This window comes from Miniopterus schreibersii, assembly GCF_964146895.1.
Source record: "Miniopterus schreibersii genome assembly, chromosome: 10".
Classification (NCBI taxonomy): domain Eukaryota; kingdom Metazoa; phylum Chordata; class Mammalia; order Chiroptera; family Miniopteridae; genus Miniopterus; species Miniopterus schreibersii.
In genome coordinates, this window is record NC_138110.1 from 20,805,222 (window position 1) to 20,828,779 (window position 23,558).

The following is a 23,558-nucleotide window of genomic DNA, read 5'->3' on the forward strand; positions in this document are numbered from 1 at the left end:
AACATTTATCAATTTTAAGGGCGATGTGGATATACAACAATATTGTCTGAAAATGCTTTTATTTTTTATTAACTTTTGGAGGATACGTTTGCTGGGTGTAGAATTCTAGGTTGGCATCAATTTCTTTTCCATATTTTAAAGATATCATTCTGTTATTTTTCTGCTTCTCTCATTTTTGTTGAGATGAAAGCTGTCAATGTTATTGTTTTTCCTTTGAAAATAATGCAATTTTTTTTCTTTGGGATGTGTTAAAGTTTTTCTCCTTGTCCTTTGGTTTTTAGCATTTTAGAATGATGTGCTGAGGAGTGGTTTTCTTCTTTTTCCTTCCTTTTTTTTTTTTTCTGCTTGAAGTTTATAGAGCTTCTTAAATCACTAGTTGATGTCTTTCATTAGTATTGTGTCTCATATGCCAGTTAGGCTCTTTATTTATTTTATTTTTCCCCCTCTCTGACCTTCAAGAGTATATTTTATTTTAACCTGTCTTTTGTTTACTGATCTTCTGTTGTATGTCATATGCCATTAAATCTACCTATGGAGATATTTTTTAAATAAAAATTTAATTTTAGAATAGCTTTAGATTTACAGAAAAGTTGCAAAGCTATATATAGAGCTTCCATATAACTCTCATCAGTTTCCCTTATTGTTAACATCTTACATTAATATAGTACATTTGTCACAACTAGAGAATCAACACTGGTATATTACTAGTAAATAAACTCAACACTTTATTCAATTTCACTAGGTTTCTCTTAATGTCCCTTTTCTTTGCCAGAATTTCTTTCAGGATACCACATTACATTTAGTCATCATGTCTCCTTAGCTTCCTCTGGTCTGCAGTGGTTTCTCAGATTTATCTTATTTTTGATGATTTTTAGAGTTTTGAGGAGTACTGGTAGGGTATTTTTTAGAATGCCACTCAATTTGAGTTTGTTTGATGTTTTCCTCATGGTTACACTGGGGTTATGGGTCTGTAGGAGGAAGACCACAGAGGTGAAGTACTGTTCTCAATACATCATATTAGGATGCTTTTAACATGAGCTATCTATCACTGATGATGTTGAACTTGATTACTTGGTGAGGGTTGTGTTTGTCAAGTTACTCCACTGTAAAGTTGTCCACCACCCTCCTCGTTTTCTTCATTTTTGGATACAGAATTCTTGGTTCACATTTTATTTTTTATTCTACTTGGAGTTTGTTGATATTCTTGCATGCAGAGATTAATATTTTTTCATCAGTTTTGGGAAGATTGTGGCTATTATTTTTGTTGGGCTTTTCATGTTCATTTTTATTACTTTTTCCCCTGAATGCACACACAAGGTTTTTTGGATCAGAGACAGATTTCTTATTAAGCACCATACAGTAAATAATAAGTGCATTGGTCCTCCTTTGTCCTAGTTCTTACCTGCTAGGACAATGCTATGAGAGCCTGGTGAGTTTTATGTGAATAGTTGTGGGAGGGTGTGTGTGTGGTGTTTTTTTCCTTCTTACAAAGGGGAAGGAATTAGCTGTCCCTCTTTTCCTCTTTACTCTAGCCCTTTGGTATGTAAATAAAAATCTCTTCGGGAGCCAGATACACTCCCTCCCTGTCTTGGCTTTTTAGACCTAGAGGTGTTTCCAAGTTCTGGGATCTCATGTCTCCTTGAAATATAGATACTTAGGAAGATGATACTGTAGTCTCTCCTACACCTTTGGAGCCAGCTTAGGTGCTTATCTTGTGATGTAACCGCCTGGCTTTCAGTGAGATAAGGAAGTTTTAAACACATGGCTATAGTTCTAATCCTTATGGTATGTGAAATGTTTCAATGAGAAGAAAAAGCAGACATTCTCTCACTTTATAGCATATACATTTCCCTGACCCAGGAGACGAAGGCTTTTTTACAGGAATACTGAGGAATACAGGGAGGTTTTATTTCCCACAACTTTTTCAGACTTTTTTTTCTGTCCCTTTCTCTCTCTCCATTCCTTCTAGCCGTTAGTCATGAGATGTGGTTCTTCTCAGGCATGGCCCTTCAGGGATGTCAGTGGAAAGTCCTAGGCAGTAACCAAGTCCCTCTAATTTGGCAGGAGTTAACTTGAAATTCTGCCTCCTCAGCACCAGGCAGCTGCTAATGTGTTTATGTTGTTTCAGCTCTCCATTTGCTGTTTCCATTGGGTTCCTTGGATTCTTTTTCTGTTATTGCACAGTGTAGCAAGACAGACAACTTCCTTGTACATAAACTTCTTTACTGTCATTTCCCTCAAAACTCTATAGGAGTTCATCAGTTCTTTTGTGGCACCTAGTGTTAACCTGAGAGGAAGTCTGAGACCTTAATTTCTTTTTGTTTCTTTGTTCACAAGACTTTCCCCTATAACCATTATGATTAAATGTTTCTCACTATACTTTTTTCTTTATGATTTTGCCTGCAGTTTGATGAGGTCTTTTTATTGGTTTATTAAGATCTTTTTCAATTTTGAAGTTTTCCACAGTTATGGCTTTACTTTTACTTGTTTTAGTTTCTTCTTCATCCCCAGCTGGCGTGACTCAGTGGTTGAGCATCGACCTATGAGCCAAGGGGTCACGGTTCGATTCCCGGTCAGGGCACAAGCCCGGGTTGCTGGCTCCATCCCCAGTAGGGGGTTGCAGGAGGCAGCTGATCAATGACACTCTCATCGTTAATGTTTCTGTCTCTCTCTCTTTCCTCCCTTCCCCTCTCTGAAATCAATAAAAACATATTGTAAAAAAATAGTTTCTTCTCCAACTTGGCATCATCAACTAATGTTCAAGTTGGATCTCTGTTCTTTGCCTTCTGTAGTTCCTCCTTTATATCTTTGATTCAGTGTTTATACATTACAGTTCTTATCTTTTAAGATTCTAATGTATTTTTTAGTTGTTACTGCGTTTTTAATCATTCCTACTTTTTCTAATATGTCATTGCTTTCTTTTCATGATACTAATTTTTCCCAGGTGCTTTCTGTTCTTTTTAAAAAGGGATGGTTGATTTTCCTATTTTCCACTAATGTTGCTTATGTACCAAAATTTGAGAATTCTGATTCAGCTCTTCCTCTGAGGTTTCAGCATAACTTGTTCCTTATTTTGTTGTTACTATTGTTTTCTTCTCATTTAGTAAACCTGCAAATATTTATTGAGCATCTATATTATTAGAGCCTGTATTCTGTAAGCTGGGGGAATGACTGCAAAAAAGGCTGACCCAGGTCCCTGACTTCATGAATCTATCTTAGCAGGGAAGCCAGACCATAAATAAATACATGTATTTTATGTAATGATGACTTTTCAGAAAAATAAACCAGGGAAAGGACAGAGAGTACCCACGAAGGCACAGTGTTTGCTACCAGAGAGGGTATGTTTATTAACCTTGTTTCTTGTGTGGCTTCCATAGGTACTTGTTGAATCTGTTATTTTACCTTGAAGGTAGGCTGGTGCTATTTTCTAACCTGATTTCTGGAACTCAAGAAGGTTTTATTTTGTACATGTTTGCTTGGTTTAACTGAGACTTTCCATTATCCTCACTCTTGGTTTTGGAGTGTGAGTGAATTCTAAAATCCCCAAATCGGACAGCTGTATCAACGTTTTTACCTATCTCTACCCTCTGTGTTTGTCTTGTTTACTTCTTATTGCCAGTTGTTTTCTGGGAGTTGTAGCCTCTGAATCTATATAGAAAGTTACTGTGTTGGAATAGTCACATAAATTTTCTGGTTAGGGTTAGACAGTAAGAGGGAGACTTTTTCCTCAAAGGTACTTTCAGGCACTTAGGCTTGCTAATGATTACCGAATAAATTTGTAGTTCAGTGTATAAAATTTGTAGTTAGTGGAACTGTTTTCTGTTTTTTGGAAGAAGAACTGTATCCTAATTCATCGTTTTTGTGAGCTTGTATCTTTTTGTTCTCATGGGTATTTTTTTTAAAAATTCTTTATTTTTTGAAAAATTTACACCCATGCAAAGGTAGACAGGATAATGTAATGAACTCCCATATACTCATCTTCCAGTTTCAGTCATTTTCAACTCATGGCCAATCTTGTTTTGTTTGTATCTCACTCATTTATTGAAGTATGACATATGTCCAGAAAAGTACACAAACAAAAAACGTATCCTTATATAATTAATTTGACAGAAATCTCAGACATCATATCATTTCATCCATAAATATTTTGGTATGTATCTCATAAGGATTTTTAAAGAAAACAAATATGGTTATTTTATTAAAAAACAATTTTTAACATAAAATATTCACTGAATGTTCAGATTTCTAATTGTCTCAGTATGTTTGAATCTGGAGCTATATAAAGTCCTCACATTATTATTGGTTGACATATTTTTACAATTCTTCTCATAGATAGGTTCATCACTCTCTACTTTTTCCTCTCCGTTTATTAACGAATGTGGGTGGGGATGTAAAGTACAGCATAGGGAATATAGTCAATAATGTAATAACTACTTGTGTTGTCAGGTGAGTTCTAGACTTATCGGTAGGATCACCTTTGTAAATTATATAAATGTCTAACCACTATACTGTACACCTGAAACTAATATCATATTCAGTGTCAACTGTAATTGAAAAAGAAAAAGTAATTTAAAAAAAGAAAGTGGATGTAGAGTTTCCCACAATGTAGATTTTGTTGATTGCATCCCCATGAATCGTTAATGTTTCTGTCCTCTGTGTTTTCTATGTATTCGTTATTGGATCTTGGGGTTCATGGGTATTTTTGTGAGATATTGGGAAAGGTTGTTTCACGGCCTGGAACGAAGTTCAACCTCTCATTCCAGATGGAAATCCTCTTTATAAACCCTTATGTGAGTGTTACCCAGACTTTGCTTGAACTCCTGTAGAGATGGAGAATTCCCTTCTCTATACAAAAGCCCACTTTAGTAATAGATTTTGTACAAATTCAAGCTCTAGAGTTAAATGAGTTATTATGCTTAATATAATAATTTCACAGATGAGGAAACTCAGGTGTGGGGAGGTTAAGTAAGTTGCCAGGTGTCACACAGCTAGTCAGTGGTGGAGCTGGGATTGAACCTGGTCAGATTCTGTAGTCTAGTTCCATTATGCTTTTCTGCCTTTCTGTCAGATGTCCCTGTTCCTACTTTGGCTCCTGAAGCTCATTCAACTTCAATATAGCATTTTATTTTTACCAATTAGGTTTGCTTCTGTTAAATTCCATTGAGGTAGTTTGGACTATTAAACCTACCATTGTGTATTGTTTTTGAAACACCATTGAGTGTACTTGATTTTATTAATTTATTGCCCCATTTGCATCTTGTCCAGAAGAGTACTGTGGAAAGTTAACTGTCTTAGAATGTCAGCTCTATTAAGACAGGGAGTTCTCTTTATAAGTATTTCCTTGTACCTGAAAAAGTGCTGAGTACCTAATAAGGAGCTTAATAAATACATGCTGAATGAATGAAAAAGGTACACATAGCTTTCATTACATCAGTCTAGTAGTCTGGTTGTTCTATCCAATAACAGGTGTTTTGTTTTCTTTTTAATAGCTAACTATTTATAAAGTCAAACAGTTATAAAGTAATAAAGGGGCTGTTGAATAAACACAAGATTGTGAAGTTGGGATTCTGAATTACATCAGCCTCAACACTTTGTTTTGGTATTTTGTTTTGATTTACAATAGCTAGATAATATTAATTTACACAAAGGTGCACTTGCGAACATTAACTGTTTTTGTTTTTTTAATCCTCACCTGATGATATCTTTTTATTGATTTTAGAGAGAGAGGAAGGGAGAGAGGGAGGGGGGAAGAGAAAGAAACATTGATGTGAGAGTGAAACATTGATTGGTTGCCTCCTCTACACACCCCGACTTGGGATCAAACCCGCAACCTGGATATGTGCCCTGACCAGGAATCAAATCCACAACCTTTCAGTGTATGGGACGACACTCCAACCAGTAGTCACTCAGGCCAGGGTTTAAATGGTTTTTTAAAAACAGTTTATCCTGAAAGTTCAGGATATTCTTTCATTAAGCTAAACTGAAAGCTTGAAAGTAGGAAATTTTTGTTTCAAAGAGAAACTGTAACAATATCTAATATCTAATTACACACCTATTCCTTTTTTAAAAAAATTTATCTTTATTATTGAAAGTTTTACAGATTTCTTCCTTTTTCCTCCCCATCCCCCCACCCCCCGGGCTTCTCCACACTATTGTCTGGGTCCATGGGTTATGCATATAAGCATATAAGTTTTTTTAATTAATCTTTCCCCCTGCACTCCTCCACCCCTGCCTTCCCTCTGAAATTTGTCAGTCTGTTCCAGGCTTCTGTGTCTCTGGATCTATTTTGTTCATCAGTTTATTTTGTTCATTAGATTCCAGATGTGAGTGAGATCATGTGATACTTGTCTTTCTCTTGACTAGCTTATTTCACTTAGGATCATACTCTCCAGTTCCATCCATGCTGCCCCAAAGGGTAAGAGATCCTTCTTTTTTACAGCTGCATAGTACACACACCTATTCTTTTTTTTTTCTTTTCTTTTCTTATTTATTTATTTATTTATTTATTAAAATATAGCTTTATTGATTTCCGAGAGAGGAAAGGAGAGGGAGAGAGAGATAGAAACATCAATGATGACAGAGTCATTGATCGAGCCCGCAACCCGGGCATGTGCCCTGACCGGGAATCGAACCCTGATCGCCTGGATCCCAGGTCGATGCTCAACCGCTGAGCCACGCCCGGCTGGGCCACACACCTATTCTTGATTATGAAAGTTGAACCAGCCCTGCCCTGATTTATAGCACACTTTGCACCTTGCTACTCAGAATGGGGGTTCTCCAACCAGCAGCAATGGGCATTACCTGGGAGACTTAGTGATGCCGAGTCTTAGGTCACACTTCACATGGGCAGAATCGGAATTTAAACTTTAATAAGAATGCCTTTTGATTTAAATGCACATTAAACTTTGAAAAGCACTGTTAACTTCAGTAGTTGTAGGGTGGACCTGAAATTCTGCACTTCCAACAGCTTCCAGATGATGCTGTTGCCACTAGTCCATGAACCACAGGTGGAACAGCAAGGTGCTACAACTATTATAATGAGAAAGTTATACAGTTACATGCATTGATTCTCAAGCTGTGACAAGAACACATAGACAGGCCAGAGTTAACTTGCCAGTTATTGAGCACAAAGCAGGTATGCTGTAAGGGTGTACTTATTCCCATGTACATTTTTTAAAGTATATGTGTGCAGACCTGGGTTAAAAAAATTCTGGAGAACTACATCTTTTTGTATCTTTGACACAGAAGTGTAGATATTATGCATAGAAATAGCGCATAATTCTCATATCTGCATAAAAATGAATTCTTCTGGCAGCATGAGCCAATATGTGTGTCTATTTCCGGTTTTCGAAAATCATTGGTAAAGCGAAAAGACTGGGCATTTGTCACTAACATGTTATTGACTTTGGGTCCAACACATAACCTTTCTGGACTTCTTTTTCTTCCATCAGTAAAATTAAAGGTTCTGACTAAATGGCCTCTCCCTTAAGATGAATTCTTAACTTCTGTGCTTCTATGCTTTATTACTCAGGGTTCTCCAGAGAAACAGAATTCATAGGGTGGATGAATATATATAAAATGAGATCTGTTATAAGAAATTGGCTCACACGACTATGGAAGCTGAGCAGCCCCACGATCTGTGGTCTGCACACTGGAGGACCAAGGAAAGTTAATGGTATAAATTCCAGTATGAGTCCAAGGCCTGAGAAATAGGAGAGGCAGTGTTGTAAGTCCTAGTTCAAGAGCAGAAGAAGACCAATGTTTCAGCTCAACAGTCAGGCAGAGAGAAAGAATTCACCTTCCTCTGACTTTTCCTCTTTGGGCCTTCCATGGAGACACCAATCTGCTTTACTCAGTCCACGGATTCAAATGCAGACACTCACTGACACACCCAGAAGTGTTTCACCAGATACCTGGGCATCCTGTGACCTAGTCAAGTTGACACACAAAATTAACCATAACCTATGTCTTGCTCTGCAGCCTGCTAGAACTTTGTAATTTCATTAAGCCCAATTCCTTGATTATAGGGATTGGTATGACGTAGTTTAGAGCCAAGGATTTGAGCTAGTAGATAAGGATTTGTCCTTGAGCAAGTAACAACCTTCAGGTGAGGATCTGTAAAATGGAAGTAATATCGGTGCTTATGCCATGTGTAGTTTTGAGGATTAAAGTAGGTAATGCATGTAAAGCACTTAGTGTGTATTGTTCAATATATGTTAGCTATTGTTTCTTTTCCAGATGAGGAAACTGAGGTGGAGAACTAAATAATTTGTCTGAGGTTCAATATTTCATTATTAAAGACTTGGATATAGAAGCCAGATCTTCTAATTTCCAACACGGTCTTCTCTCAGCTGTAGGCTGGCTTCACTGAAATGCCCACCTTTTAAACTTGAAAAAAATTTTAAAACAAATTCTTTAAAATTTTGCCTGGTCAGATCGCTCCCCACTGGCCACATTGCTTTCTTTATGTGTCTTTTTTATTTTTTAGTAGAATAATTTGTGATTATATGAGCAGTTTTACCTTTACAGTTTATTATATTCTATATACTGGGGATATAGATGATCAACTTTTGAGTTTTTTTAACATCTGCTTTTCTAAAAAGAATGATGTGTGTGTGTAAATTGTGTATGTATATAACTATTATATCTTTTCTTTACAATTTTGGATTCTCAGATGACTGTTTTCTCCTACTGTTTATATCACTTCTATTTTGTAAATCATTTTTTGTTCAGAAAGAGTTACAACCAAGCAGCAGTTTCTCTCATTGTTTATTCACAATAAGGTTGGTCCATGAGCAACTTCAGTTTGACATTTGGTTTTATAAATGTGATGATATATTCACTTTGATTTTAGTTCTTAATTTTAATTTTTAAAAATCTTTTTTCTCTTGCAGTTGAAAACAATCCTCGAACAGGAAACCTGGGTGCTTTAATCAAGGTCTTCCTTTCTAGAACCAAAGAACTAAAACTTTCAGCAGAATGTCAGAAGTAAGCTGGCTTATTAAATCATGTTCTTTTTATATTCAACAATATGAGTATTTTTCATCTGTTGGTAGAAATCGATTATGGTCTTTTGAAAGCTATTAAAGGAATTATTCCTTTAATAAAGGAAAAAAGTAAAGGAATTATTCCTTTAATAACGGGGAAAAAAGTAAAAGAGGTTTCAATTTGCTGTCCAAGTCATTGGGGTGAGATGATATATTCTGGAATGTTTGATTTCAGCATTTTAGACCATCTTTAGAAATAGATTCTTTAAGAAGATTAATAGTGATGTAATTATTACTAAAAAGGTCATTATTCCCCATTATTACCGCTGGTCATGTGACTTAATTTGAGTATTATTTCATTCTGCATCTGCTTCCTTAATTTCTTTCATTAGGTGAAAGAAGATTCAGATTAGATATTATAGTTTTATATCAGATGCCATGGAAAGCTAACTTTTTATGTGCTCAAGCATTTTTTTAAAACCATTTTTTCTGGCTAACTCTTTAAAGATTGTTCATTGCCCAGCTTTCAAGCAAATTATATTGAATCCAATTAAAATTTTTCTTGTGAGTTCAGGGTTATTAATGCAAATAGCAAGTATTGTACTGTGCTACTGGTGATGCTCCATTTAAAAATTTGATTGTGTATTTGCATATATTCTCTTTATGGTACTATGTATTTTTAAATTTTTTAGCTTGAAATGCCTGTGTGTGGGACAGCTATAAAGTTAAGAACAAAGAGCAGTCATGTCTACAGGAAAATATATTTATTAAGTTGACTCACTCTGTAAAATGCAGAGATTGAAATATGAAGTAAACTGTAATAGATTTCACTGGCTCAATGACATAAATCGTGAGCCATTAAGAGATATGGACGTTGTTCTAATATTACTGACAGAATGGGCAAAATGATTGAGAAATTATGAAATCATTGACTAGGAATAAACTGATTATGCTCATGATTAAATATTGATTCTTGTGTGATCTTGGTCTTTCTAGTCACATCTTCATTTGGCAGACAAACAATGCTTTGTTTATTATTTGCTATTTGCTGAAAGTGTTCATTTGTGAGATGTCAGAGGAGGAATTACAACTTCACTTTACTTATGAAGAAAAATCTCCTGGCGGTTACAGTAAGTATTGCCTTTGAAGATGTTCTGGGGATTACATGTGTAACATAAGCACAGAATGTGAGGAATAAAATTATAATTTTGTTATTTATTTATTTTTTATTTATTTTTTAAAATATATCTTTATTGATTTCAGAGAGAGGAAAGGAGAGGGAGAGAGAGAGAAACATCAATGATGAGAGAGTCATTGATCGGCTCCAGCCTGCAACCCGGGCAGTCCCCTGACCTGGAATCGAACCCCGATCTCCTGGATCCTAGGTCAATGCTCAACCGCTGAGCCACGCCCGGCCGGGCTATAATTTTGACTGTTCTGTTTTCTCTCATAATTTTTATTTTTAAATAACCTGACACTGTCACTCTTTCTTCCCTTATATTAATTTAAAAGAGCCAAGACTCTTATTTTTTTTTCTCTTTTTTTTTTAGAATAAGGAAGTCAGTAGGATTGAGACTTTTATTTATTTTGACTTCCATGCATATGGAAAATAAAAATGAAAATCACAGGTATTCCTTTCAGGAAACAGATGTCAGTTTAAATACCGTTATTAGGGCAGTGCATTATTAAATGAGACAATCAGAATTACAGATTTTGTAAGCATTAAAGGTTACTTTCTTAGGATATAACAACGGTCTCTGAGTCTGGTGTCTTTGGGACTACTTGATCAGAAAAAACATTTTCAAGGACAGTTTTATGATGCTGATGTATGTCATTGTTTTCTGAAGATACAGGAAAAGGTTACTATTTTCTCCTGATATTGCTGAGCTGTTTTTTACCAGTAGTTAGGAGGCCTGTAGTTTTCAAGGTCAACTGCTCGTGTTTCATTTCTTAGCATTAAAACTAACAACTTGGAAAGTAAATGGGAGAATGAGATTGTTAACAAATGAATATGGTGAATGCAGTGTTTGCAGATACCCTTCAAGCGCTCTCCTCTCTGAGGGCAAAGGCAGTGTTGCTCTTGCGTTTCCTGGGTTTTTTATTTTTATTTTTATTTATTTTATTTTTGGTTTTGGCCAAACTTTTTATTTAGTATTCTGTAGTTGCTTAACACACACTTAAATGGTCTTATTGGGGGAGGAGGGAAGGGAAGGTTCTTATAGATTCCCAAGGAAATGTCAGAAAGGCAAAATATGGCCAGCACTATCCATTTGTTTGGGGTTTACTGGGTTAATAGCACTTTCTTTACATAAACATCTGATCTCAGGTTTTTCATACTGATAACATTTGAGATTTCAGTTTGAAGCCTGGGTTTATTTTTTAAAACACACCTTTGCCCTCATTAGGTGTTCTTGCCTACCTACGGCTTTATACATTGATTTTGAGTTTTAAGACATGAATATGTTTAATTTCCTACTTTGATAATCAACCTTCCAAATTTGTTAACTATATACTTATGTTTTTAAAATTAGAGCGTTTTGCTCTGGCTGGTGTTGCTTAATGGTTGGAGTGTCTGCTTGTGCATGGAAGGGTCTGTGGTTTGATTCCTGCTCAAGGGCATGTACCTGGGTTGCAGGTTCCATCTCCATCCCTGGTTGGGGTGCTTGTAGGAGGCAACTAATCCGTGTCTCTTTCACATTGATGTTTCTTTCTTTTCTCTCTCTGCCCGTCTCCACCCCTCTCTTTCCATTCTCTCTCAAAAAAAAAAAAAAAAAAAAATCAATGGAAAAAATATCTTCAGGTGAGGATTATCAAAAAAATTAGAGCTCTTAATCAAATTGTGTCTTGCATGTGTTAGTTTTGTTAACGTGAGTCTTTTTTGTGTGTGAGACCAACAGTGCCAAAACATAGTTTGCTTAGGGAGTTGCAAACCTTTCTAGGAAGTTAGAGCAGCAAGAATGGAGTGAATGTTTATTCCCGTAGGGCCTAAGAGGATTGTCCAACTAGCACCTGCAAACTTAACACTTTGTTTTGCATTATGTCATAAAATTGTGCATACTGTATATTATACTTTTATTTAACACAATATCATTTATTTTAATATAAAATTATTTTTTTATTACTTAACCTTGAGTAAATTGATGCACTTGAGAGTTATGCTGTATTTGTTTTGGGGATAAATGTCTTCCTGGAGTACACTCTCTGAATCTGCACTCTCTACTCATATTCAAGCTTCAGAAGCATGGTTTTGTTGAACATCCTACGTGTGGCCCAAGGTAGAGGCAGTGTAAAAATGACACTTCTCCAATCATGGTCACATTATCAAGATGGTTGTCTCACTGAAAGAGCCATCTGTAAAGTTGGATGATTGGTGATTCTGTCTGTGTACTGACAGGCTGTCCTCTTTCATACAGTTAGCAATTCAGCGTTTTGTACATGCTCTTTTAATTTTGTTCTTTTTACTTACAGTTGAGTTTTCTGTTGATCCACCAGCTTAAGTCCAGTGAATGTCTTAAGGTTAAAGACTTGCTGTTTTAGACATATGTAATTATTTTCATCTTAGCCTTACATGTTGATAGAGACTTCTGTTTCTTATCACATGGTATAGGTATTGTTTTATTTTCTGCCAATGTCTTTTTTACAGTTTATAAAAGTGTGATGCAATTAAATGATTGCACAGATGTTGAATTGGAAAATATGGAACCTTACTGTGCAATAGCTGAAAACATCCATTTATCAGCTAATAATATCTGAATATCTGAATTAGGTGTGTGAAGGACTTTAGGAATAGGTAATATACAGTAATACAGGTAGTTTGAAGGTAGAATTGATGGAAGTAGAGAACTGTCTGCAAACAACTGAGCAGAGTCAATTGAGGCATTTTGGGCTTGTCAGGTGGTTACGGCACACTGCATTTTTTTGTTTATTACAATTCCTTGTAGTACTGATGTAATCAGGTGGGTACTGCTGGCCTGTTCCGGGGAGCTGTCTTTATGAGGGTAATGTGACTCTCAGTAAGCTCTCAGTTTGTAATTGAAATTTGTGAAGATTTCATATTTGAATATTTTCTGGTAGGCTGTGTATGATGTGGCAGTAGATTGTTTGCTAGAGAGAATTTGTATCATTATGCAAAGAAAGCTCTTTCCACTATTCCATGCCTTTGAGAGTAGTCATTGGGGACAAAGCCAGCCACAGGCAAAACTGTAGTACCACAAAATTGTTTCCACTTTTCTTTTGCCTTCAATGCAAGTTTTTCTTTCCTCTCTCGGGATTATGCCCCATTCTTGCCAAGGTAATAACTGATATTTATTTTACATTTTGTATCTCATAAATACAGGGTAGGCAAAAGTAGGTTTACAGTTGTCCATATAGAAACTAATACAATAATTAATAAATAAAAATACAAGAGTAAACTCTGTTTCATGTATTCAGAACAGTAAACCCACTTTTAATCCAACCTGTACAATCTTTTGTCCTTAGGGGTCTAAATCTGTTGTTGGTTTCTGCAAACACTTATGGTGGCTTGTTTCTTTATGTGTCTGATGATGTTGATTGTGAGCTTCTCTTCGTTTTATCTGAATATGAGGCCTCAAATAAGGGATCCAGGCGCTGCACCACCTGAGGCCACTTCACCCTCCTTCAGCAGTTCTTGGCTTACAGTGGCATCTCAGGTTCAGCTTCTCTTCCATGCCACCAGCTGAAGACTTAGTCTCCCAGGATTGGCTTCATATTGGCATTCATCCTCCAGGTCACCCTTCCCTTAGAGTTTGCTCACTGCTCAGTGTTTTACTCTGGATGTAAGCCACAGTTTGTTCACTTGTGGTGGTTCTTTTTGGTTATGGTGCTGGGGTCCTTGGAAATTTCCTTTACTTTCTGGAAGCCTATCAATGTACTAAAAAGTATATATTTAGCCAAGAACTCATTGTTTTGTACAGAAGGGCCTTTGGAGTAACTACTCCACTGTACTGCCAGTAGAAGGCTATTACAGCTTCTTTACAAATATTTTTAAATGTTTTAAATGAGGGAAGAAGCCTGTGGAGATTGAGAGACTGAAGATAGAAGTGAAAAAAAGGGGCAGGGATAAGCTGAAAGGAAGGTCCAAAGAGGAGGCACTTGGATCTGGAGCATGGAGAGGGAGGGAGGGAGCATATAGGTTTTTGTTGCAAGACCGTACCACCTGTGTCCCTGAGTGGTCAGCTGTGTGGCTGCCGAGGGGAAGGCAGAGGCAGGTTATTTGCTGAGAGCTAGGGAGAGCAGGGTATGTGGGCCTGAGATGTGTAGTAACCGGTTAGCACAGCTTTATGGAGAGAAGAGAGATTAGGGACTTGTCAAGTCCAGGGAAAAAGCTTGCTTAACTACATTTCCTTGGCATAAAATAGTTCTATATAAACTTATTTCAAAAAATTATTTATTTTGGGGGGCTTGCTCTCAAGCCTAGTGAACTAAACATACCTGTTTATTTTTGTTTTCTCCTGAAATCCCAATAAAATCAGTAAAGGACTTTTAAAAAGTCATAAATTTATTCCTAGGTTAAAGAGGAGGAAAGGGGGATACAGTGTTAACATTTTTCAAGTTGGAAAATTGAGTAATGGTGAACTTAACTGATCAGGAAAGCTGAAAACTAAATGCCTTCAGGATTGGAGAACTCCAGAAAAAAGCCAGTTCTTGCCTCAGAATCCTGGAGTTGGAAGTGCCCGGTATGTCCAAAGGCAGACAACCAAGAGGATTGATTGAAAGAAGGGTTGGATGCCCAGATCTCCTCTGTCATGCACAGTCATGAGACCACCCCCTCCCCAGTTTAATGCTAAAATCTGTCCTTTGTAAAGGGTTTCCCTGCATGAGCACTCAGGCACACTGAGGGGTGGCACACTGAGAAACAGGCTTAAGCACAAAGGCTACAAATGGAAGAGTGAGATGTCTTGACTTGACTTCTAGAATCCTGCCACCAAAGGTTTATGCCCCCCACTCCCTTTCCCGCCAGAAGATTAGTGGATATTCTTCTGGAGAAAATAAACAAGGAAGATTGATGATAGTCATTCTGACAGGTATGAGTTGATACCTCATTGTGGTTTTAATTTACATTTCTCTGACAATTAATGATGTTGAGCATCTTTTCATATGTCTGTTGACTTTCTGAATGTCCTCTTTGGAGAAGTGTCTATTCAGAAACCCAAAACATTAATTCAAAAGAATACATGCACTCATATGTTCATTGCAGCGTTACTTATAATAGCCAAGCTATGGAAGCAACCCAAGTGCTCATCAGTAGATGAGTGGATAAAAAGAGCTGTGGTACATATATACAATGGAATATTACTCGGCCATAAAAAAGAATGAAATCTTACCATTTGTGACAGCATGGATGGACCTAGAGGTATTGTGCTCAGTAAAATAAGTCAGAGAAAGAAAAATGCCATGTGATTTCACATACATGTGGAATCTAAAGAACAAAAGAAATGAACAAACAAAATTGAGACAGACTCATAGAAACAGGGAACTGGTGGTTGCCAGAGGGAAAGGGGGTTGAGGAGACTGGGTGAAAGATGGGAGGATGGCTGGAGGGATAGGTTAAAAGGTGAAGGGATTGAGAAGTATAAATTGGTAGTTACAGAATAATCACGAGGATGTAAATAAAGTACAGCATAGGGAATATATATATAGTCAATAATATTGTAATAACTATGAGTAGTGTCAGATGAGCATTAGATTTATTGGGCAATCACTTAGTAAGTTGTATAATGTCCAGTCACTGAGTTATACACCCGAAACTAATATTGTTTATCAACTGTAATTGAAAAATAAAAAAATTATTAAAAAAAAACAAAGAAGAGACTCAGATACTGATATTTGGTTGTCCCTCAATGAAATAGCTTGGAACCCTCCAATGGGACCCGCCATTTGAGAGGCTGTACCTATTTGTGCAGAGCTTCCATCACTGTTTGCCTCCCTCTGGCAGGTAAATGCAGAGCCAAGGATCCCAAACAGTTGAACAAACTTCTGATTTGTGGAGATCAAAACAGAAGGAAAAAATTATACAAAATAAGAAACTGGAAAAAAATTTTAAAAATCAATAATAATTCCTCTCAAAACACAACCAATTTTCTTTCCATTCCCCTCTGGCTTAAAACCTTCTTGAAACTCTCTGGAGTTTCAAAGATCTCTGGTGTATTCATTTTACTGAACGCAATGGAAGTGAATCTCTTTTGAAGCCAGTTTTGATTTTCCCGGTGGCTGCATGTCTCACTGCTCTCTCTTCTTTGCTGGAGCTTGTCCAGGGGTTCAGGAGGTGAACCTGACATTGTGTGGTGGCTGAGTGGTTTCTGTTTTATTTTTGTCTTAGTATAAAACTTAACAGTTTAGTTAGTTATCGATAAGTAATGGAAAAAAACACATCCAATAGCTGAAAATGTGACTCAGAGAAAAAGAAAGCATGGATATATTCCTTTAAAATATTTAACGTTTAAGACTTGAAATCTATCTTTGCAGAAAAATGAATGTGCTTCTAAGGAGCTCCTGAATTGTTCTTTGGTCATAAATATGTGATCTCTCTCTACTCTCCTTTTTGTTCTTTTATATTATCAGTGGAACAGAATCAATTAAACTTTACTACTAGGCACATTTTATAATGAAACCTGGTAGACTATGTTATCCTTGAGGATAATGAGAAACATTTCTGTTCGACCACAATTATAGGAACCAGAATTACTGCAGATTTTATTGAAATGGTGTTGAACACAGACTTATAAATATTGTAATGCATTAAAATGGAGATCAATTTTATTTTTAGAAAAGAGGGAGTCCATTTACTTTTCCTTAATTTATGATTAATGTATAGAAGCATATTTGAATTTGCTAATTAGAAGTTTAAATATGATTTTTAATATAGAATAGTAATTCCAATATTAGCTTCACAATTAAAATTGACAGTAACATAGATTCTACCTTGGTTTCTGAATATGTTTATAGTTAATGTAATCTAGGTGTCTTCCATTTTAAGAAAGTCATTGCCCTGCCGTTCGTGGCTCAGTGGTTGAGAGTCTACCTAGGATCCAGGCGATCGGGGTTCAATACCCGGTCAGGGCACATGCCCAGGTTGCCGGCTTGATCCCCAGTCGGGGATGTGCAGGAGGCAGCTGATCAATGACTCTCTCATCCTTGATGTTTCTCTCTCTCTCCCCTCCTCCTTTCCTCTCTCTGAAATCAATAAAGATATATTAAAAAAAAAAAAAAGAGTCATTTTTGCTCTAAATTTTTCAGGCATACTATTAACCTCCTTTTGGAGTTTAGCTCTGTTTTTTCTTGATTGAGTTTTTAGTACTTGTATTTGGCACAGTGTGGTATTTGGGCAGCATTGAGAAACTGACAGCTTGACTTTATTAATGTAAAGAAAACAACAAAGATTAGCTCTCTGTTAATATATTTTTTATTAACTACATGTAACCTGACTTAAATGACCCATATGTTTCTTTTTCCTGGCTACTTCTTTGTTTTCCACCAGCACTGTTTTTCCCCCTTCTTCAAATGAGTGGGTTTTTAAAAATCTTTTCTCTCTCTCTTCCCCTCCCATTCTGATGGAAGGCATTTGATTATGATATTATTCTATTATCCTCTAGTCTTCTCCCTAAAGCCAAAATGAAAGCATAGTATCTTTTTTAACAAATTTTTACAGCAGATCCTATTTCTTTTTTTAAAAAAATATATCTTTATTGATTTCAGACAGAGGAAAGGAGAGGGAGAGAGAGATAGAAACATCAATGATGAGAGAGTCACTGATCGGCTGCCTCCTGCACTCCCCCGACCGGGGATCAAGCCCACAACCTGGGCATGTGCCCTACCAGGAATCGAACCCCGATCTCCTGGATCCTAGGTTGATGCTCAACCTCTGAGCCACGCCTGGCTGGGTAAGAGAGCATAGTATCTTAGCATTTGGTACGAAATGGGTACCGAACAGAAAGAATAGGAACCGAAGCTTAGTTTCAGGTATAGATTATTAGAGCTGTCAGGGACCACAGATGTCACCTTGTCTGTCTTTGCTTCTTCCTCTGGTGATGTTCATAGAGATCAGAGAAGCAGAGTTAGGGCTTTAGAGTGAGAGAACCCTAGGGATAGGAGTAGGATTTCAGTGGCCTTGTTCTGCATAATACTCATAATAATAGTTTATATTTATTCATTATTTGAAATTACTTCCAAATTGGATATTTAAGTCAAGGACTGGACTTTCTGTATGTGTTGGTGAATGTATAATATATTGTCTCGATGTGTAAACTAATATGTGGTTTTCAGATTTCTCCCCTAATGTGGCTCATAGTACTCACTTACCAGCGGCTTTGTATTAGGGTCTTCAGTGAAACATGGGTTGGTTGACTGGTTTTCCCCCCTAACTTTGTATAAAAACAGGTCTTTAAAAATAATTCATTAGGTTTTTTATTTTTATTGTTTTGGGAATCTGGATTCGGGTTCAAGTCTAGGCTTTGCCCCTTACTGTAAGTAAACTGATCTCTCTGGGCCTTGATTCTTCATCTGTAAAATGATAATTGTACCTACTCCTTAATAGTTATCGTCAGGACTAATGTGGGATAAAGAGAATGAAATAGCACAGTGCCTCTCCAAGGGTAGAGTTCTCAGTAAATGTTCGCTATTAATATTTCCACAAGCTAAGATTTAAGTTACTAAAATATTTGACTGGCGCTATAGAGGAAGTTTAAAGCTGGGTTGTAAACTTCACAGAATAGTAAACACACTTAATCTCTGCAAAGTCCTTTGCTCAAAGAACCTCAGTTTACTGTGTCATTCAGATTTCAAGGACTTTTAAGATCATCTTTCTGAAATGCATGAGTGTATTACTATAATTTTTGGCAAGTGACTTTATATTTACTTACTGTTATTGGAACTGAGAAAGAGATTTATCCTCCTATGAAAGCTGAGCGATATAAATACTGCTTAGAAAATAATGCAGTATGAGTGACTATTGCTTAATGTCAGACCTGGTAAGCAGTCAAATCTTGTCACTTTTCACTTGATATTCAATTATTTGCTTCTAGATTAGCCCAGAAATAAGCATATATAGTAGTCTGCAGGATTTTCTTTTTCTTTTTTAAAATTAAAAAAAATATATATCTTTATTGATTTCAGAGAGGAAGGGAGAGGGAGAGAGAGAGAGAAAACATCAATGATGAGAGAGTCATTGATCGGCTGTCTCCTGCACGCCCCCAACTGGGGACCGAGCCCTCAACCCGGACACGTGCCCTGACTGGGAATTGTGCTAGGATCTCTCCTGGATCTTAGGTCGAACTTCTGCGCCACACCCGGCTGGGCCGGGATTTTCTTTTTAAAGAAAATGGAAGTTGTCAGATTTCAGCTGGAAATTGTTAATTCTTGTCTTTTGTTTTGTTAGAGCTTTTGCCTTGATATGTTATATTTTACTTGTATGAAATATATTTTTATTATTTTCATTATTATGTTAAATTGATAACAAAGCTGTGAATATACTCCTTAATTGACCCAGCTGTAAACTTGGCTGAGGTCGTTATTTGGATGGCACATAGAACCAGATAGAGAATCCTTGTTACTATTTGAAGATTAAAAAATTAGATGTTTTTACACCCCTGGAAGAAAAAGAAAACAATCAGGCACCATCTGTGGGTCCTGAGCGCTTGTTCCTTCACCTTCTGTAATTAAAACACTGCTGGCTGCTTGGCTGAACAGGGGTCTGTTATTAAACTGGCCAACTCATTTTGTCTGAAATGTTCTTTAAGAAATCAATGAATGATTTTAAAAGTTCTTCTTGGATCTGGGTCACTACATTCTGTAGGATGAGCCAAGGCATGATGGTTTAACAAACATGTATTGAGTATATATTATATGCCAGCTAGTCAGCTTGTTGGAGTAGGTTAACTCCTGTGGGTTATGTTGGATAGCTTTGACAGTGTAAAGGATTTTAGTTAGATCTACTTATCATGTAGCCTCAGAGACAATTGTGACTTATTTCCTTGTTTTACTTTCTTTACTCATTGAGCTAATAAGCCTACCTCTTTTAGAGTGAGATTTAATGTGGTTATTGAATTTGATTTTTTTAAAAAATGTTTTTATTGACTTTTTTTAGAGAGGAAGGGAGAGGGAGAGAAACATTGATGTGAGAGAGAAACATCTATCAGTTGCCTCCCATATACATCCCAACTGGGGATTGAACCGGCTACCTTTTGGTGCACTGGACCACGCAGAACCAACTGAGCTACAACGGACAGGGCATGAACTTGATTTTGGCTGTGTATTCTTCTTAGCCTTGATAGGTGTGTTCATTGTGATTCAATGTTCTCTTCAAGCTTGGCACTCACCTCTCAGAGGGTTACTTGTGCCAGTTCTATTTATGGCAAGGCAGGAAGGGGTTTCTTCATAATTTCTGACTACTAGGTGATTGTGGTCTAGAAGAAAGAATTGCTAAATTTTTTTGAGACTTCAAGTGCTTTGATGCTTTGGAAATAACCATTAAGTTTATACTTAGACAGCTGGGTTCAGTTCAGCAGACATGTATTGAGTATACATCACATGCCAAGCTCTTAGTCATCATCCTTGAGAAATAGAGTCTATTAGAGGCCTGCTTACATGGAGAGAGGAATGATGATACAATGTAACCAAAATACTGCAGTGAAAAACATGCACAAAGCATCGATGGGGTCTAGATGATTACTTTTGTTCAAGGTGAGGTAAGAGAGTTGAGTTGTATGGAGAAAATGAAGACTTAGGATGGTTCAGATGCATAAAGATTGGCTTTTTTAAAAGATTAGGTTTTTATTGTTGGAGGGTGGTCCAGGCAGAGAGAATGTTATAGAGGAGGCATAAAGTGGCATGTAGCAAGTAGGTTGCTATTGCTGAAATATAAGTTGTGAAGGGAATAATGACGGGAGATAAAGGTAGAAAGGAATGCCGAATCTGTATCTTGAAGGGTCTGGCATGCTGAACTTTGGAGCTTGGAGTTTTTTCTGATACATAGTAAATCAGCGTAAAGCAATTGAAAAGACCTAAGCCAGGAGACTGAAAGGATGAAATGTAGTTAGGTCTTTAATAACAATCTGGAGTTTGGATTGGAGAGGCGTAAACTTAGATGTAGGAATACTGGTAGGAACATTTCCATTGGGATGGTAATTTGCACCCTACCTTTGCCACTTGCTCTACGACTTGGAAATCCACTTTACTTTAGGCTTGTGTATGTAAAGAGGTATTTGGCCTCTTACTTGGTTTCAGCCTGTGATCTGTGGAGTCCCCACAGGTTTAGAAAAGGTTCTTTGAGGTCTATCAAGATCAAGGGCAAGGTCTTTATGGGGGGAGGGGGAGGAGTACAGGTACTTTACTTCTGATTCAAACAAAGCAGCTAGAGCAGCTTGATTTTTTTATGTATTTTATATATTTGACTTTAGTATAAGATTTCATTTGAAAGAACATAGTGCAGTATAAGAAGTTTGAAAACTTCTGGTCTACAGGAGTCGTAAGATACCTTCAAGCATTAATATAATTGATAGCTGGTGTTCAAAAGTCCACCTTTTGAACTAGGTGAAAATTGTAATAGATGCTAACTTACTCATGATTTGGATTTTATTCAGTGGCCAACATTAATGTCTGAGTTTATGTAATAATTACTATTCTTATTCTCATTCGGAATAAAAACTAAACTTCTAAACAACTCCATTCTATTTTATACTTTATCAACAAATTTTTTATGTGTCTTACCAGGTTCTGATTCAGAAGATCTCTTGGAAGAATTAGTTTGCTGTTTGATGCAGTTAATCACTGATATTCCACTCTTGTAAGTTCTGGCTATGCCAGGGTTTGTTTTATCTTCTTTGTATATTGAAGATGGTAATTGATCATGTTGAAGAGTTTGTGGGTTCTGGTATAGTACTTCTATGTATGCTTTTTAAGGGTTGTACATTAATGGAGTTCTTTTATCTCTCTTGCCTAATAATATTTAAACTCTGACTATCCATCATCAAAACAAGAATTTTAAGTTGTTGAAGGGGAAATCATCAAACCCTTTAGCAATACTAAGCATATGGTAGGCCCAGAATTAGATTAATCTCTGTGATAAGAGAACTGATAGAGCTCTGTCAACAGGGTTTAAGAGAAAAGCAATTAGAAATGAATTCATATGTGGTAGGCGCAGCCAGTTGTTCGCCCATTACTTGTTCCCCCCTTCTTCCTTCCTGATTTTTTTTATGGCCATTTTTGGAGAGGTCGGATTTTCATGTCCATTTTTTCTTGAAGCTAGATGTGGTCACTGAGATGTAGGGGGAAGTTCTCCAATGAAAGTATAAATAAAGCTCTTTAAGGGGACCTGACTCAACTAGGAGACCTATCTTTTTGTTCTTTACAGCCCTCTTTCCTGCTGTGTGGAATGTGGACATGGTCCTTTGAGTTATGTGGCCATCTTGGCACCATGAGCCAAGAGACTCACAGAAAATTCTGTTTTGATGCTATTGAGGTGCTGAGCCAAAGATGTTATCTATCAGTCTCCCCACTCCCGTCACCCCCTGGACTTATGTGAGAAAAATAGACCCTTACATGTTTACGGTGGTGGATTTCTGTCACTGCACCTGAATGTAATTCCAGCATGATTCAAAATGTCTGTTATTTTTAAAGCAGTTACTATCTACCTTTTAAAAAGTTGTCTCTCTGAGGAGCCCTTTTAGATGTTTTTTTCTTAATTGCCCCTCCCCCTTGGAGGGCCTTGAATCATTATAATATCTGTAACAGTTTTCACGTCAAAGAACTAATTTTCATTCTCTTGGGAGGGGGGGTGATCTCATCCCTGTTGAGAATGCATATTTTAAAGAAATTATTTTTTAAATAAAGAAGTGGATTTTAAGATTTATCATCATAGAATCTCAACCTACATGGGGATATTGTTGGAAATGTGCTATTTGCCTGTAGTCCAAAAAGGAAAGACAGGTATTTGTGAGAAAATGGGCTCTTAGCCTCTGTTGTGCATAAGTGCAGCATCCAGAATTGTAACACAGATTTGTGATTTGGCCTGGTGATGTGCAGCTTGGAAGGTAGGGCTGAGATACCTAAGGAATCACCTGATAGGGAAGGTAATGGGGGGAAATGCCCCATGCATGTTGAACTGTTGTGACAGACACAGCTATTAGCATGCCTGATATCCTTTTCTCACCTTCCTAACAGATCTCCAGTCATGTTTGGGGGGGGGACACTGTGTACCCAGCTTACTTTTTAGGCACCTTGGGAACCGAATGTGCCTGAGATGTGGCCCCGTGACAGTTTGGGCCAATTTTGTGTAAGCAGAAGTCATGAGCTTGTAGAGTACATATCTTCAACTTCTTGTTTTTCGTTTTTCTCCCCTTTCTTCCTGGAATGTGGAGGCAGCACTTAAGCCATCTTAAAAGTGGTTAGGTTGCTGTTGCATATGGTCAAATGTGGGAGGGGAACACATCTTGTCTGCTGCTTACTTGTAATAGTATATGTGATGCTTCTTGTGTTCCTGATTTAATTTTAGAAATAGCACTGCCTCTATTACATTATTTCCTTACAAATACCAGTAATATCTTCTACATGAGTATA

At 36.9% G+C, this 23,558-nt stretch overlaps 1 protein-coding gene across 6 annotated transcripts in view; it reads left to right on the plus strand.

The window, feature by feature from the left end:
- Positions 1–23,558, plus strand: part of DYM (dymeclin) — a 277,415-nt gene that overhangs the window by 41,059 nt on the left and 212,798 nt on the right. For 5 of the 6 annotated variants that reach the window (XM_081148364.1, XM_081148366.1, XM_081148361.1 and 2 more), the window contains exons 4-6: positions 8,895–8,988; positions 9,984–10,117; positions 21,714–21,786. In XM_081148364.1, coding sequence (XP_081004490.1) covers positions 8,895–8,988; positions 9,984–10,117; positions 21,714–21,786 — 301 coding nt within the window. Of the gene's footprint in view, positions 1–6,398; positions 6,416–8,894; positions 8,989–9,983; positions 10,118–21,713; positions 21,787–23,558 lie in introns of those variants that run through there. The other variant, XM_081148365.1, reaches the window with a different exon arrangement.